Consider the following 17,666-nt stretch of genomic DNA (forward strand, 5'->3'; position numbering starts at 1 on the left):
TTTATTCTGCATTTGCTTGTGATGGACTGGATGCTGACACTGTTCCTATTCACAGGAGGACAGCGGATATGTGGTGTATGAAAACCGAATGACCTCCTCGTATGAAGTGGGGATTGGACCATATGGTTCTATCACAAGGGACAGTCATTTTGAGTAGGTGATCCATGTCTTGGTGTGACCATTAATCCCTGATAAATGCTACAAGCTCGCTGTGTGTTGTCCAGGTTTCTCTTCCAGTGTAGATATTCGGGAACTTCTGTGGAAGCTCTGGTTGTGGAGGTCAACTCTGTTCCTCCACCTCCACCAGTAGCTGCTCCTGGACCTCTCAGGGTGGAGCTCAGACTGGCCAATGGCCAATGCGTCACCAAAGGCTGTGCTGAAGGTAAGGTCTTGTCCTGTGTCTGCCTAAAGCCTTTCAAACTGGAGTCTGGTTAAACCCCAGTGTTGTTCCTCAGGGGATGAGGCCTACACGTCCTATTACAGTGACGCTGATTATCCCATCACAAAAGTCCTGCGAGAGCCTGTGTATGTTGAGGTGCACATTATGGAGAGGACCGACCCCAACATTGTCCTGACGCTGGGACGTTGTTGGACGACTTCAACCCCCAGTCCACTCAGTCTCCCCCAGTGGGACCTTCTAATCGACGGGTGAGTGTACAGCCAATCTTTATCCAGTTAGTCTGCTGGGAGACCCTTTCTAACTTTTTTTTTTTCTCTTGTTTTCAGATGCCCTTACCAGGACGACCGCTATCTGACCACACTGGTTCCAGTGACTGGATCGTCTGGTCTTCAGTTCCCAACCCACTACAAGCGCTTTGTTGTGAAGATGTTCACATTTGTAGATCCAGCCTCACTGGCTGCTCTGCAGGAAACCGTATGCCCCCCTTTACTTGAACATCTGTATATTTACTACTTGTGGATTCTATGACTTGAGCCTCTTTCTTCCCTGTCAGATCTTCATCCACTGCACTACAGAGGTGTGCCATCCATCATCTGGCTCTTGTGAGCAAAGCTGCACCAGGAAACGTGAGTTCTTGCTCTTGACAAGAGGAACTGGGCATTTTAGAAGTGCATTCTCACTTTGAACATCTCTCTTTCAGGAAGAGACACTCGTATCAAGGCTGTCTCTGGGGAGCAGACTGTGGTTTCTAGTGGAGAAGTTACTCTGGTCATGTAAATCTAGTGTTTTTAATAAACTTTTCAGAACCCTTAGGTGTCTTTTTGTCTATTGGTATTGTTTTGGTTCGGCAGAATGCGGGATTACATGCCTCTTCCCAGTGTTTTTATTCTTTCCCCTCTCACTATTAAACCAAGGTTCCACAACCTTTTGTAAGGTTGTGCATTCCTTAATCCTTCCTCCAGTTGCTAACCTGTGGCGGCACAAGGCTCCCCTTATTATTATTTTTTTTTTTTTTTTTAACTTGTCTTCCAAACAGTAGTTTGGTTCCCGACATTCAGAATATATAAAGTTATGTGGATTACTTGCGGCTTTTGTTTTAAATACAACTCAAATCGCTGAGCTCAAGTTTTAAGTGGAAATCAATTCTCGACTGTCTTGAAGCAAACACGAAACGGTGTCAATTGTCCGCAACTCAAAGTAGTGATATTAAAGGGATACTTCACCCCAAAATTGTGTCACTAATCACTTACCTACCCCCGTGTTGTTCCAAACCTGTAAAAACTTCATTCGTCTTCGGAACACAATTTAACCCCTTACTTGTCACCACTCATTTTCAGCATGGAGACACAAATGACATAACCAAAATTAAAAGGTTGCTGCTTAGGAGTCTTTCTTACTAGATACATAATGTTCACAAAGCTGACACTTCAAAGTTTACTGTTCAGGAATCAGAATTACTCAGACCGTTATAATCGAGATAAGCTCAAACATGTCAATAAAAATATTAAAAACCTATTGAAGTGTATTAAATGATGTAGGATATGATTTTAGATACATAATGAAGCTAAAGCCACAAGTCTACTAATACTTTGATATTTCAGAATATGATCTCACAAAGTGTGAATTTTATGAAACCTTTTCTAAGACCATGTCATGTGTGTTTTTAGAGAAGGCTCATAAAAGGCTAACAAAATTGATTTATGACTCCTGATTATCTCTTGTTTGGACCGGCAAAACTGCCCCATTCATGATTCTATTGTTCTTCCGAAACGAGCCTTTCACACATCGGCCAGGTATGACACAAAATCCTCATTCTTCATTTATCATCATTCTTTTGTTTTTATTTCGCTACTTTTAGCCTTTGTTCTGGTATTTCAAGGTTTACCAAGCCACATCGCTTCACTTCCAGTATACATTTACCCCACTGTTATCAAAAGCCTTACTATAAAAATACAACAAAACATTTTCTTACAACCTTTGACAAAACTATTACAAAATGCATTATGAAGAAGAACTGCACCTGCTATGTAGCTGCATTAGACCTAACGTTAGCATCAAGCTACATAAGACTATTTATGAAATTATTAGTACACTTTTACTCAAAACTCACTTTAAACCCTGACTGAGGTTTGTAATAACCTCCTTTTGCGATCACATGTGGAATTTGCTATTTATAGCCTTTTACATCGCTGCACAAGTTAGCATTTCAGATGTACATTTTTAATATTGTTATAAAAACGCCCCAAATCTCAAGAAAATCGCATACCAACCATTAACTAACGTAATCGTGTGTTTATTATTTGGATATTTCATGGGTACAGAGGTTTCTCTGTGTTGTTGTGGTCAGATATCAACACGGAAGTGTACAGGAAATGCATCATGGGTAGGACGGGGCGGCATATGATGCACCGTTATGATGGACAAGACACGGGCGAATCCAGTCTCTGTCAGCGCACACACGGAAGACTATACACACAGAGACAGGGCTGGGAGCGGATCATTACCATCAGATCGCGTAAACCAGTGGAAAATGAATAGAAATTATGATTCTGTCTGAAGAAATATAAAGTAAACATCAGTAAATATATCTCTGTGTATATGCAACTTTTGCCTATAAACCCTATTTGACGCTTTTCAGTGAATCTATGACAACACAAACCACTGCAGACGTGACTGAATATGAATGCTTGGTGAATTTCTATTCTAAAAATGGCTCCTATTTTGTACTCCTGACATAAATTACTAAATAACGGTCACTGTTTTATCAAAACATTGGTCAAATATTGAAGCTACAGTCTTTAAACTTTCAACTGATGCACAGTTTCTCCAGGTCAAGTAAGAGAGTGATGTTTAACGTGCTGTGAAAGTAAAACAATAATCTGGGGCCGGTGACGATCCTTGACAGCAAAGGGGTTAAAGATATTTTGGATGAAAACCGGGAGGCCTGTGACCATCCCCAAGTAAAACACTCGTCGGTCAAGGTCCAGAAAAGTATGAAAAGCACCGTCAGAATTACCCATCTGCCATCAGTGGATGAACCGTAACGTTAGGAAGCGATGAGAACACTTTGTACACAAATGAAACAAAGACTTTATTCAACAGATGGTCTCCTCTGTCTCTCCCCACATCACCCTAGCGCCATTTTGAAAAACACCTGCTGAACGCAAACGGCATATGCTAGTGGATGCCACGGTTCTCTTTCAAATCAAGGCGTAAATTTATGTAGAAAACACAAGCTTGTGGCGCGGCTGACACAGAAGAACGTACACAGTCTGACTACTCCAAGGATGCTTTTCTGGACCTTGACAGTGCATTTTACTTGGCAGTCTGTGGGCCAATCACAAGCCTCCTGGTTTTCCTCCAAAATAAGTTGTGTTCCAAAGATGAACGAAGCTCTTATGGGTTGGGAACGACTTGGGGGCAAGTGATGACGATTTTCAATTTGGGGTGGAGTATCCCTTTAATATTGAAACTGTGCTAGAAACAAACCGCCCAAGATGTTGCACAAGCCAACAGTTTTCAAAATCGGTCATTCACTGAGAGTCCAAAAATTAGTTCTATTTGAGTGTCATTTCGGCAATTATTTTTCAGAATTATAATTGACCTGCTACTGCACAAAAACCCCCTTACGTCAGTACAGGTTCTGCAAGTTTGGCTCCCCAAATACTAAATTGAACTTAAGAGATGCCTGCCATTTTCCTAACACAATGGAAAACCTATAAATAACCCATCTGAAGGTGGAAAATGTTGTGCCAGTGTTGATACTGGGAGTGCGCTTTTATTGTACATGGATTTAAAAGCATTAGAGATGTCAACAAGGAGCATTAGGAAACAAATTTAACTGAGCAAACCTATTTGGGGATGCAAGGAGAAAATTAAACTGCTCATTTGAAGTTACCAACACGAAGAAATCAAGTTCACTGCATAAGAGGCACGCAAAATCTGCAGTGCTTCAAGGAAGTGGACGTTCACGCAGAACTCTTGGCACAAGTGCCAATTAACAGCAGTCCCTTTACAGCATCATGGGCAATGTATTCCACCTTTACAGTACTCATCAAAAGGGAGCTCACAGCAGGTCCCTTTAAAAGGGTTATTAACTTCCCTAACGCGAAAAGGGAGCCTTTCCTTCTGGCAAGAGAATAGGTACAGTAGGACTACCCGCTTCCTCGCTCAAATCAATTGGTTAAACTAGACAAGAAAAACCGAAGCAAGAATAAGTTTGCTCCCCCACATTTATTGAAGACCAGCCAAAGTCTTCTTGTGCTCTTGAACCACTACAGGACCGAGCGAGGCCTTCCCTTCCCACTGAAGGCCTAGAAAAAGCAGACACCAGAGTTAAGTGCTTGAAGGGTCAAAAACCAAGCTTAAAAGCACCTTCCTACCTCCAAAAGGAGAAGCAGCAGTTCCACCATCAGGACCACATGTGGAGTCACAGCAACCACAAACCTGGTGGTTCCCATCAGCAGCAAGCCACCTGCAATACGAAAAATCAGACATGGCACCTTTAATGTATTCGTAAGTGGCATGAACATACCCATTGGCAAAGGAACAGGATTTGTGGAGCGCGTCACTAGGTGCAGAAGCAAGAGTGGCCTTCAGAACACACGTCATGTAGATCTGCAAGAGACACCACGGGTAAGGGGTCACAAACCAAAGCAAATGGGAGAGGTCGTTCTCCCAAACACTCATAATACATACAGAAGGACTGGATCCCCCCTGGAACATGAAGGCCTCCAGCTGGAACCGGATTTTGTCCTCCTGGGATCGAGGCATGAAGCGCGAGCTGGAAGCTGTGACCTTGGCATCCACAAGACATCTAAAAAAAAGGAGTGAAAAGTAGTTGTCGGGGACAAAGTGGTTACAAGGAGCAAACGCGAGAACAAGTCAACTCTGCAGCATCTGGTGACATGAACACACCCATGATTCTCAATGAACAAATATCTCGGAAGGGCGTTCACATCAGGTACTTGGGTGGCCACACAGCTGTCCACAAACACACGCAGAGGGACGTGGTTGTATACCTTCACAGATGCCTCAACATTAATAACGTCACCCAGGAAGTAAGAGTTTGAAGGCCTCTCAAAGGACCAGTCATCTGCAAGAGGGAAGAACTGCTTAGGCACAGCCTCGTTCAGAAGGCAGGAGGTCTAGAGAAACTGCACAAACCCATCATGAGCTTCAGGGAGAACAGCAAGACTTCTTCACCAGCCTCCGTTGAGGCATAAGGGACCCAAGTTGGCTTCAAGGCATTACCGCTGACATTTTGAAACCTGCCGTTCAAGTTACCAATTAAACGGGCTTCCAGTTCCACCACCGCAAGCAATGCCACGAGTCACAAAAGGTCACTTACCTTTGATAATGGCATTGAACACCAATAACTGCACCACCTGCACGGGTAATCGGAGTGCCAGCAAACGCCTCAGGAGTGTAGGTAAGGGCAAAGGTGTAGACAAGCTCATCCTTGGTCATCTATAGGAGACGGACGTTGTTACCTAGAGGATTCTCCCCAAACCCCCCCCCCCCATTCCTAAAGGCATCTTAGCAAGTCATGCCATAACACTTGGTTACCCGAGTAAGCGGTTATTAAGAGTTTTTCCCCAGATATAGATTCAGGGAACCGTCGATACCAAAACAAGGGCCCATTTTTAGTAGGGTTCAATAAATCTAGTAACACTTAACCGCTCTTACCATCAACACACTATTGCAGTCCTGCAGTTCATTGTCAAAGAAGAGCACCTTGGAGCCTGGGACCAAACCGACAACAGGACATCCTCCCAAAGTCAGACCAGATGGCTGGATCAGTTCACCATTGCTAAACAAGTCCTGCTGTACCTCCACATGAACCCGGTTCTCACCGCATTGAATAGCTACACTACTGGGAGTCACAGGTTGCCTCAAATGGAAGTCCACCGCCATCTCACTCGGCACTTCTGGAACAGTGGGAAACCTCCAGTCCAAAGGCTTCACTGGACCCTGCAACACCTGCTTCTCCTGAAGACCAAGAGGCTCTTGTGCAAATCCTCTGTAGTCAAGACTCTGAGACAGAGAAGCCTTCTGCAAAGTGTTTCCGAGCACTTGAGAAGAAACAGGCACTCTGGAAGCTGGATATGATTGATGCTTCTTGCTTTTTGGACTTTGACTGGATCTCAAACTTCCAAAAGCATTCTTCAGATCAAACACCACAAGCACAACCAGCACTAACACATATTGCAAAAGACCCATCCTGACAAACGTTAACACAATACCCACCAGTCCTCGTCTTTGCCATTAAGTACAGCTTTGAATTTAAGCGGCTCCTCCCCTTTCAGCTTGATTGATTACCTTTGATTCAACAAATTAACAAATGAGAACGTTCTGGAATGTCACTAGCCAATGGAAGGCTTGATAAGGATCTGAGATTTTCATCTACACTTATTCACAATTTTACAATTAAAGTTTGACTGTGTGTCTATGATAGACAATGAATGTCATTAAAAAAGCCCCTGATATGACTCAAATAATATAGAATATTCATAAAAATCTCTCTCTTTTTAAATGGTTTTTAGTTTATCATTGGAAAAGATTTGGAAAAATGTAGAATTACATCACTTGCTCCCCAATGAATCCTCTGCAGTGAATGGGTGGCATCAGAACGAAAGTCCAAAGAGCTGATATAAATATCAATATAATCCACAAGTAATTCACATCAATTACTGTCTTTTGAAGTGAAAGGCTTTGTGTTTATAAGAAACAAATCCATCGTTAAGAAATTCAAACTATTGTTTCCGGCCAAAATATGAGTTCATAATCCCAGTTAAAGGTGCCATAGAATGCATTGATACAATATTTTAAATGATATCTACATAAAAAGGTACGTGGCTTGGGTATGGGCAAAAATTCTCCAGAACGGTTTTACATGTCCATTTACAACCCTGGGATTTGTCCACTCAGTTGTTAATGAAGAGGGAGGGACTATCGTTAATTAGCTGAAATCTGTAGAATAGAAAAAGACCAAAGGGCAATGTCTCCTCTTTGTGTTTAGCTGTTGAACAATGGCTGGAAGTTGGTGTTTGGTTCAGATTTCGTTGGTCTGTGCTTTCTGTCATGCTGTTCCACAGTGGAGTAAGTCGCTTCAGGATGCTCAAGCTCTGATGATGCAGCAGACTGACCAGCAGTTTCAGCTCCAGAAGCCAGTTCAACAGCTAACTAACCAACAGTTTCCGCTTCGGAAGCCAGTTCAACAGCTAACTAAGCCGCAGTTTCCACTTCAGAAACCAGTTCAACACCTACCTAACCCGCAATTTCCACTTCAGAAGCCTGTTCAACAGTTAACTAAGCCGCAGTATCCGCTTCAGAAGCCTGTTCAACCGCTAACTAACCAGCAGTTTCCGCTTCGGAAGCCAGTTCAACAGCTAACTAAGCCGCAGTTTCCGCTTCAGAAGCCTGTTCAACAGCTAACTAACCAGCAGTTTCCACTTCAGAAACCAGTTCAACACCTACCTAACCCGCAATTTCCACTTCAGAAGCCTGTTCAACAGTTAACTAAGCCGCAGTTTCCGATTCAGAAGCCAGTTAAACAGCAGTTTCAGAAGCCAGTAGTGCAGGCAGAGCCCTTTGATAAATGTGTAGCTGTAGCTGATTCTGAGCAGATCCAATGTGGTCTACCTGGGATCAGTGGTGCTGAGTGTGAAGCTATCAACTGCTGCTTTAACGGACAGCAGTGTTTCTATGGAAGGGCGGGTAAGTGTTCTCAATCTTATTCCGTTCGTGTCAAACTGATTCTCTGAATTTAACCTGCTCTTGTACCTTGTTCTAGTGACCGTCCAGTGTATTAGAGATGGTCAGTTTGTGGTAGTGGTGTCTAGAGATGTTACTCTGCCTCGACTGAGTCTGGATACGGTTCATCTACTGGGTGGAAATGACCCACCTTGTGCTCCTGTGGGGTCTACACCTTCCTTTGCTATATACCAGTTCCCTGTGACCGCATGTGGCACGAGCGTGATGGTGAGCAGCTGCTACTGGTTTTATTCTGCATTTGCTTGTGATGGACTGGATGCTGACACTGTTCCTATTCACAGGAGGACAGCGGATATGTGGTGTATGAAAACCGAATGACCTCCTCGTATGAAGTGGGGATTGGACCATATGGTTCTATCACAAGGGACAGTCATTTTGAGTAGGTGATCCATGTCTTGGTGTGACCATTAATCCCTGATAAATGCTACAAGCTCGCTGTGTGTCGTCCAGGTTTCTCTTCCAGTGTAGATATTCGGGAACTTCTGTGGAAGCTCTGGTTGTGGAGGTCAACTCTGTTCCTCCACCTCCACCAGTAGCTGCTCCTGGACCTCTCAGGGTGGAGCTCAGACTGGCCAATGGCCAATGCGTCACCAAAGGCTGTGCTGAAGGTAAGGTCTTGTCCTGTGTCTGCCTAAAGCCTTTCAAACTGGAGTCTGGTTAAACCCCAGTGTTGTTCCTCAGGGGATGAGGCCTACACGTCCTATTACAGTGACTCTGATTATCCCATCACAAAAGTCCTGCGAGAGCCTGTGTATGTTGAGGTGCACATTATGGAGAGGACCGACCCCAACATTGTCCTGACGCTGGGACGTTGTTGGACGACTTCAACCCCCAGTCCACTCAGTCTCCCCCAGTGGGACCTTCTGATCGACGGGTGAGTGTACAGCCAATCTTTATCCAGTTAGTCTGCTGGGAGACCCTTTCTAACTTTTTTTTTTCTCTTGTTTTCAGATGCCCTTACCAGGACGACCGCTATCTGACCACACTGGTTCCAGTGACTGGATCGTCTGGTCTTCAGTTCCCAACCCACTACAAGCGCTTTGTTGTGAAGATGTTCACATTTGTAGATCCAGCCTCACTGGCTGCTCTGCAGGAAACCGTATGCCCCCCTTTACTTGAACATCTGTATATTTACTACTTGTGGATTCTATGACTTGAGCCTCTTTCTTCCCTGTCAGATCTTCATCCACTGCACTACAGAGGTGTGCCATCCATCATCTGGCTCTTGTGAGCAAAGCTGCACCAGGAAACGTGAGTTCTTGCTCTTGACAAGAGGAACTGGGCATTTTAGAAGTGCATTCTCACTTTGAACATCTCTCTTTCAGGAAGAGACACTCGTATCAAGGCTGTCTCTGGGGAGCAGACTGTGGTTTCTAGTGGAGAAGTTACTCTGGTCATGTAAATCTAGTGTTTTTAATAAACTTTTCAGAACCCTTAGGTGTCTTTTTGTCTATTGGTATTGTTTTGGTTCGGCAGAATGCGGGATTACATGCCTCTTCCCAGTGTTTTTATTCTTTCCCCTCTCACTATTAAACCAAGGTTCCACAACCTTTTGTAAGGTTGTGCATTCCTTAATCCTTCCTCCAGTTGCTAACCTGTGGCGGCACAAGGCTCCCCTTATTATTATTTTATTTTTTTTTTTTAACTTGTCTTCCAAACAGTAGTTTGGTTCCCGACATTCAGAATATATAAAGTTATGTGGATTACTTGCGGCTTTTGTTTTAAATACAACTCAAATCGCTGAGCTCAAGTTTTAAGTGGAAATCAATTCTCGACTGTCTTGAAGCAAACACGAAACGGTGTCAATTGTCCGCAACTCAAAGTAGTGATATTAAAGGGATACTTCACCCCAAAATTGTGTCACTAATCACTTACCTACCCCCGTGTTGTTCCAAACCTGTAAAAACTTCATTCGTCTTCGGAACACAATTTAACCCCTTACTTGTCACCACTCATTTTCAGCATGGAGACACAAATGACATAACCAAAATTAAAAGGTTGCTGCTTAGGAGTCTTTCTTACTAGATACATAATGTTCACAAAGCTGACACTTCAAAGTTTACTGTTCAGGAATCAGAATTACTCAGACCGTTATAATCGAGATAAGCTCAAACATGTCAATAAAAATATTAAAAACCTATTGAAGTGTATTAAATGATGTAGGATATGATTTTAGATACATAATGAAGCTAAAGCCACAAGTCTACTAATACTTTGATATTTCAGAATATGATCTCACAAAGTGTGAATTTTATGAAACCTTTTCTAAGACCATGTCATGTGTGTTTTTAGAGAAGGCTCATAAAAGGCTAACAAAATTGATTTATGACTCCTGATTATCTCTTGTTTGGACCGGCAAAACTGCCCCATTCATGATTCTATTGTTCTTCCGAAACGAGCCTTTCACACATCGGCCAGGTATGACACAAAATCCTCATTCTTCATTTATCATCATTCTTTTGTTTTTATTTCGCTACTTTTAGCCTTTGTTCTGGTATTTCAAGGTTTACCAAGCCACATCGCTTCACTTCCAGTATACATTTACCCCACTGTTATCAAAAGCCTTACTATAAAAATACAACAAAACATTTTCTTACAACCTTTGACAAAACTATTACAAAATGCATTATGAAGAAGAACTGCACCTGCTATGTAGCTGCATTAGACCTAACGTTAGCATCAAGCTACATAAGACTATTTATGAAATTATTAGTACACTTTTACTCAAAACTCACTTTAAACCCTGACTGAGGTTTGTAATAACCTCCTTTTGCGATCACATGTGGAATTTGCTATTTATAGCCTTTTACATCGCTGCACAAGTTAGCATTTCAGATGTACATTTTTAATATTGTTATAAAAACGCCCCAAATCTCAAGAAAATCGCATACCAACCATTAACTAACGTAATCGTGTGTTTATTATTTGGATATTTCATGGGTACAGAGGTTTCTCTGTGTTGTTGTGGTCAGATATCAACACGGAAGTGTACAGGAAATGCATCATGGGTAGGACGGGGCGGCATATGATGCACCGTTATGATGGACAAGACACGGGCGAATCCGGTCTCTGTCAGCGCACACACGGAAGACTATACACACAGAGACAGGGCTGGGAGCGGATCATTACCATCAGATCGCGTAAACCAGTGGAAAATGAATAGAAATTATGATTCTGTCTGAAGAAATATAAAGTAAACATCAGTAAATATATCTCTGTGTATATGCAACTTTTGCCTATAAACCCTATTTGACGCTTTTCAGTGAATCTATGACAACACAAACCACTGCAGACGTGACTGAATATGAATGCTTGGTGAATTTCTATTCTAAAAATGGCTCCTATTTTGTACTCCTGACATAAATTACTAAATAACGGTCACTGTTTTATCAAAACATTGGTCAAATATTGAAGCTACAGTCTTTAAACTTTCAACTGATGCGCAGTTTCTCCAGGTCAAGTAAGAGAGTGATGTTTAACGTGCTGTGAAAGTAAAACAATAATCTGGGGCCGGTGACGATCCTTGACAGCAAAGGGGTTAAAGATATTTTGGATGAAAACCGGGAGGCCTGTGACCATCCCCAAGTAAAACACTCGTCGGTCAAGGTCCAGAAAAGTATGAAAAGCACCGTCAGAATTACCCATCTGCCATCAGTGGATGAACCGTAACGTTAGGAAGCGATGAGAACACTTTGTACACAAATGAAACAAAGACTTTATTCAACAGATGGTCTCCTCTGTCTCTCCCCACATCACCCTAGCGCCATTTTGAAAAACACCTGCTGAACGCAAACGGCATATGCTAGTGGATGCCACGGTTCTCTTTCAAATCAAGGCGTAAATTTATGTAGAAAACACAAGCTTGTGGCGCGGCTGACACAGAAGAACGTACACAGTCTGACTACTCCAAGGATGCTTTTCTGGACCTTGACAGTGCATTTTACTTGGCAGTCTGTGGGCCAATCACAAGCCTCCTGGTTTTCCTCCAAAATAAGTTGTGTTCCAAAGATGAACGAAGCTCTTATGGGTTGGGAACGACTTGGGGGCAAGTGATGACGATTTTCAATTTGGGGTGGAGTATCCCTTTAATATTGAAACTGTGCTAGAAACAAACCGCCCAAGATGTTGCACAAGCCAACAGTTTTCAAAAGAGGTCATTCACTGAGAGTCCAAACATTAGTTCTATTTGAGTGTCATTTCGGCAATTATTTTTCAGAATTATAATTGACCTGCTACTGCACAAAAACCCCCTTACGTCAGTACAGGTTCTGCAAGTTTGGCTCCCCAAATACTAAATTGAACTTAAGAGATGCCTGCCATTTTCCTAACACAATGGAAAACCTATAAATAACCCATCTGAAGGTGGAAAATGTTGTGCCAGTGTTGATACTGGGAGTGCGCTTTTATTGTACATGGATTTAAAAGCATTAGAGATGTCAACAAGGAGCATTAGGAAACAAATTTAACTGAGCAAACCTATTTGGGGATGCAAGGAGAAAATTAAACTGCTCATTTGAAGTTACCAACACGAAGAAATCAAGTTCACTGCATAAGAGGCACGCAAAATCTGCAGTGCTTCAAGGAAGTGGACGTTCACGCAGAACTCTTGGCACAAGTGCCAATTAACAGCAGTCCCTTTACAGCATCATGGGCAATGTATTCCACCTTTACAGTACTCATCAAAAGGGAGCTCACAGCAGGTCCCTTTAAAAGGGTTATTAACTTCCCTAACGCGAAAAGGGAGCCTTTCCTTCTGGCAAGAGAATAGGTACAGTAGGACTACCCGCTTCCTCGCTCAAATCAATTGGTTAAACTAGACAAGAAAAACCGAAGCAAGAATAAGTTTGCTCCCCCACATTTATTGAAGACCAGCCAAAGTCTTCTTGTGCTCTTGAACCACTACAGGACCGAGCGAGGCCTTCCCTTCCCACTGAAGGCCTAGAAAAAGCAGACACCAGAGTTAAGTGCTTGAAGGGTCAAAAACCAAGCTTAAAAGCACCTTCCTACCTCCAAAAGGAGAAGCAGCAGTTCCACCATCAGGACCACATGTGGAGTCACAGCAACCACAAACCTGGTGGTTCCCATCAGCAGCAAGCCACCTGCAATACGAAAAATCAGACATGGCACCTTTAATGTATTCGTAAGTGGCATGAACATACCCATTGGCAAAGGAACAGGATTTGTGGAGCGCGTCACTAGGTGCAGAAGCAAGAGTGGCCTTCAGAACACACGTCATGTAGATCTGCAAGAGACACCACGGGTAAGGGGTCACAAACCAAAGCAAATGGGAGAGGTCGTTCTCCCAAACACTCATAATACATACAGAAGGACTGGATCCCCCCTGGAACATGAAGGCCTCCAGCTGGAACCGGATTTTGTCCTCCTGGGATCGAGGCATGAAGCGCGAGCTGGAAGCTGTGACCTTGGCATCCACAAGACATCTAAAAAAAAGGAGTGAAAAGTAGTTGTCGGGGACAAAGTGGTTACAAGGAGCAAACGCGAGAACAAGTCAACTCTGCAGCATCTGGTGACATGAACACACCCATGATTCTCAATGAACAAATATCTCGGAAGGGCGTTCACATCAGGTACTTGGGTGGCCACACAGCTGTCCACAAACACACGCAGAGGGACGTGGTTGTATACCTTCACAGATGCCTCAACATTAATAACGTCACCCAGGAAGTAAGAGTTTGAAGGCCTCTCAAAGGACCAGTCATCTGCAAGAGGGAAGAACTGCTTAGGCACAGCCTCGTTCAGAAGGCAGGAGGTCTAGAGAAACTGCACAAACCCATCATGAGCTTCAGGGAGAACAGCAAGACTTCTTCACCAGCCTCCGTTGAGGCATAAGGGACCCAAGTTGGCTTCAAGGCATTACCGCTGACATTTTGAAACCTGCCGTTCAAGTTACCAATTAAACGGGCTTCCAGTTCCACCACCGCAAGCAATGCCACGAGTCACAAAAGGTCACTTACCTTTGATAATGGCATTGAACACCAATAACTGCACCACCTGCACGGGTAATCGGAGTGCCAGCAAACGCCTCAGGAGTGTAGGTAAGGGCAAAGGTGTAGACAAGCTCATCCTTGGTCATCTATAGGAGACGGACGTTGTTACCTAGAGGATTCTCCCCAAACCCCCCCCCCCCCATTCCTAAAGGCATCTTAGCAAGTCATGCCATAACACTTGGTTACCCGAGTAAGCGGTTATTAAGAGTTTTTCCCCAGATATAGATTCAGGGAACCGTCGATACCAAAACAAGGGCCCATTTTTAGTAGGGTTCAATAAATCTAGTAACACTTAACCGCTCTTACCATCAACACACTATTGCAGTCCTGCAGTTCATTGTCAAAGAAGAGCACCTTGGAGCCTGGGACCAAACCGACAACAGGACATCCTCCCAAAGTCAGACCAGATGGCTGGATCAGTTCACCATTGCTAAACAAGTCCTGCTGTACCTCCACATGAACCCGGTTCTCACCGCATTGAATAGCTACACTACTGGGAGTCACAGGTTGCCTCAAATGGAAGTCCACCACCATCTCACTCGGCACTTCTGGAACAGTGGGAAACCTCCAGTCCAAAGGCTTCACTGGACCCTGCAACACCTGCTTCTCCTGAAGACCAAGAGGCTCTTGTGCAAATCCTCTGTAGTCAAGACTCTGAGACAGAGAAGCCTTCTGCAAAGTGTTTCCGAGCACTTGAGAAGAAACAGGCACTCTGGAAGCTGGATATGATTGATGCTTCTTGCTTTTTGGACTTTGACTGGATCTCAAACTTCCAAAAGCATTCTTCAGATCAAACACCACAAGCACAACCAGCACTAACACATATTGCAAAAGACCCATCCTGACAAACGTTAACACAATACCCACCAGTCCTCGTCTTTGCCATTAAGTACAGCTTTGAATTTAAGCGGCTCCTCCCCTTTCAGCTTGATTGATTACCTTTGATTCAACAAATTAACAAATGAGAACGTTCTGGAATGTCACTAGCCAATGGAAGGCTTGATAAGGATCTGAGATTTTCATCTACACTTATTCACAATTTTACAATTAAAGTTTGACTGTGTGTCTATGATAGACAATGAATGTAATTAAAAAAGCCCCTGATATGACTCAAATAATATAGAATATTCATAAAAATCTCTCTCTTTTTAAATGGTTTTTAGTTTATCATTGGAAAAGATTTGGAAAAATGTAGAATTACATCACTTGCTCCCCAATGAATCCTCTGCAGTGAATGGGTGGCATCAGAACGAAAGTCCAAAGAGCTGATATAAATATCAATATAATCCACAAGTAATTCACATCAATTACTGTCTTTTGAAGTGAAAGGCTTTGTGTTTATAAGAAACAAATCCATCGTTAAGAAATTCAAACTATTGTTTCCGGCCAAAATATGAGTTCATAATCCCAGTTAAAGGTGCCATAGAATGCATTGATACAATATTTTAAATGATATCTACATAAAAAGGTACGTGGCTTGGGTATGGGCAAAAATTCTCCAGAACGGTTTTACATGTCCATTTACAACCCTGGGATTTGTCCACTCAGTTGTTAATGAAGAGGGAGGGACTATCGTTAATTAGCTGAAATCTGTAGAATAGAAAAAGACCAAAGGGCAATGTCTCCTCTTTGTGTTTAGCTGTTGAACAATGGCTGGAAGTTGGTGTTTGGTTCAGATTTCGTTGGTCTGTGCTTTCTGTCATGCTGTTCCACAGTGGAGTAAGTCGCTTCAGGATGCTCAAGCTCTGATGATGCAGCAGACTGACCAGCAGTTTCAGCTCCAGCAGACTGACCAGCAGTTTCAGCTCCAGAAGCCAGTTCAACAGCTAACTAACCAACAGTTTCCGCTTCGGAAGCCAGTTCAACAGCTAACTAAGCCGCAGTTTCCACTTCAGAAACCAGTTCAACACCTACCTAACCCGCAATTTCCACTTCAGAAGCCTGTTCAACAGTTAACTAAGCCGCAGTATCCGCTTCAGAAGCCTGTTCAACCGCTAACTAACCAGCAGTTTCCGCTTCGGAAGCCAGTTCAACAGCTAACTAAGCCGCAGTTTCCGCTTCAGAAGCCTGTTCAACAGCTAACTAACCAGCAGTTTCCACTTCAGAAACCAGTTCAACACCTACCTAACCCGCAATTTCCACTTCAGAAGCCTGTTCAACAGTTAACTAAGCCGCAGTTTCCGATTCAGAAGCCAGTTAAACAGCAGTTTCAGAAGCCAGTAGTGCAGGCAGAGCCCTTTGATAAATGTGTAGCTGTAGCTGATTCTGAGCAGATCCAATGTGGTCTACCTGGGATCAGTGGTGCTGAGTGTGAAGCTATCAACTGCTGCTTTAACGGACAGCAGTGTTTCTATGGAAGGGCGGGTAAGTGTTCTCAATCTTATTCCGTTCGTGTCAAACTGATTCTCTGAATTTAACCTGCTCTTGTACCTTGTTCTAGTGACCGTCCAGTGTATTAGAGATGGTCAGTTTGTGGTAGTGGTGTCTAGAGATGTTACTCTGCCTCGACTGAGTCTGGATACGGTTCATCTACTGGGTGGAAATGACCCACCTTGTGCTCCTGTGGGGTCTACACCTTCCTTTGCTATATACCAGTTCCCTGTGACCGCATGTGGCACGAGCGTGATGGTGAGCAGCTGCTACTGGTTTTATTCTGCATTTGCTTGTGATGGACTGGATGCTGACACTGTTCCTATTCACAGGAGGACAGCGGATATGTGGTGTATGAAAACCGAATGACCTCCTCGTATGAAGTGGGGATTGGACCATATGGTTCTATCACAAGGGACAGTCATTTTGAGTAGGTGATCCATGTCTTGGTGTGACCATTAATCCCTGATAAATGCTACAAGCTCGCTGTGTGTCGTCCAGGTTTCTCTTCCAGTGTAGATATTCGGGAACTTCTGTGGAAGCTCTGGTTGTGGAGGTCAACTCTGTTCCTCCACCTCCACCAGTAGCTGCTCCTGGACCTCTCAGGGTGGAGCTCAGACTGGCCAATGGCCAATGCGTCACCAAAGGCTGTGCTGAAGGTAAGGTCTTGTCCTGTGTCTGCCTAAAGCCTTTCAAACTGGAGTCTGGTTAAACCCCAGTGTTGTTCCTCAGGGGATGAGGCCTACACGTCCTATTACAGTGACTCTGATTATCCCATCACAAAAGTCCTGCGAGAGCCTGTGTATGTTGAGGTGCACATTATGGAGAGGACCGACCCCAACATTGTCCTGACGCTGGGACGTTGTTGGACGACTTCAACCCCCAGTCCACTCAGTCTCCCCCAGTGGGACCTTCTGATCGACGGGTGAGTGTACAGCCAATCTTTATCCAGTTAGTCTGCTGGGAGACCCTTTCTAACTTTTTTTTTTCTCTTGTTTTCAGATGCCCTTACCAGGACGACCGCTATCTGACCACACTGGTTCCAGTGACTGGATCGTCTGGTCTTCAGTTCCCAACCCACTACAAGCGCTTTGTTGTGAAGATGTTCACAT

General features: G+C 43.6%; 4 protein-coding genes and 1 pseudogene across 4 annotated transcripts; 3 read left to right on the forward strand and 2 right to left on the reverse strand.

Moving 5' to 3' along the window:
• Positions 1 to 164: 164 nt before the first annotated feature.
• Positions 165 to 1,212, forward strand: LOC127970740 (zona pellucida sperm-binding protein 4-like). Its single transcript, XM_052573437.1, has 3 exons — positions 165 to 172; positions 412 to 648; positions 727 to 1,212. Exons 1-3 carry the CDS (start codon positions 165 to 167, stop codon positions 926 to 928), a joined length of 447 nt encoding a protein of 148 aa, XP_052429397.1. The 3' UTR covers positions 929 to 1,212.
• Positions 1,213 to 4,145: 2,933 nt separating this feature from the next.
• On the reverse strand, positions 4,146 to 6,670 carry LOC127971513 (zona pellucida sperm-binding protein 3-like). The gene is made up of 8 exons (XM_052574567.1): positions 6,089 to 6,670; positions 5,751 to 5,869; positions 5,567 to 5,670; positions 5,318 to 5,495; positions 5,099 to 5,216; positions 4,935 to 5,017; positions 4,783 to 4,874; positions 4,146 to 4,713 (listed from the first exon to the last, which is right to left on the reverse strand). Exons 1-8 carry the CDS (start codon positions 6,620 to 6,622, stop codon positions 4,634 to 4,636), a joined length of 1,308 nt encoding a protein of 435 aa, XP_052430527.1. The 5' UTR covers positions 6,623 to 6,670; the 3' UTR covers positions 4,146 to 4,633.
• A 724-nt stretch (positions 6,671 to 7,394) lies between these two features.
• On the forward strand, positions 7,395 to 17,510 carry LOC127971717 (zonadhesin-like; annotated as a pseudogene).
• Positions 8,439 to 9,081, forward strand: LOC127971693 (zona pellucida sperm-binding protein 1-like). Its single transcript, XM_052574898.1, has 2 exons — positions 8,439 to 8,784; positions 8,858 to 9,081. The coding sequence occupies exons 1-2, from the start codon at positions 8,598 to 8,600 to the stop codon at positions 9,052 to 9,054; spliced, it is 384 nt and encodes a 127-aa protein (XP_052430858.1). The 5' UTR covers positions 8,439 to 8,597; the 3' UTR covers positions 9,055 to 9,081.
• LOC127971746 (zona pellucida sperm-binding protein 3-like) lies at positions 12,547 to 15,059 on the reverse strand. The gene is made up of 8 exons (XM_052574973.1): positions 14,491 to 15,059; positions 14,152 to 14,270; positions 13,968 to 14,071; positions 13,719 to 13,896; positions 13,500 to 13,617; positions 13,336 to 13,418; positions 13,184 to 13,275; positions 12,547 to 13,114 (listed from the first exon to the last, which is right to left on the reverse strand). Exons 1-8 carry the CDS (start codon positions 15,022 to 15,024, stop codon positions 13,035 to 13,037), a joined length of 1,308 nt encoding a protein of 435 aa, XP_052430933.1. The 5' UTR covers positions 15,025 to 15,059; the 3' UTR covers positions 12,547 to 13,034.
• Positions 17,511 to 17,666: the final 156 nt, after the last annotated feature.

This window comes from Carassius gibelio, chromosome A4 (assembly GCF_023724105.1).
Source record: "Carassius gibelio isolate Cgi1373 ecotype wild population from Czech Republic chromosome A4, carGib1.2-hapl.c, whole genome shotgun sequence".
Lineage (NCBI taxonomy): Eukaryota > Metazoa > Chordata > Actinopteri > Cypriniformes > Cyprinidae > Carassius > Carassius gibelio.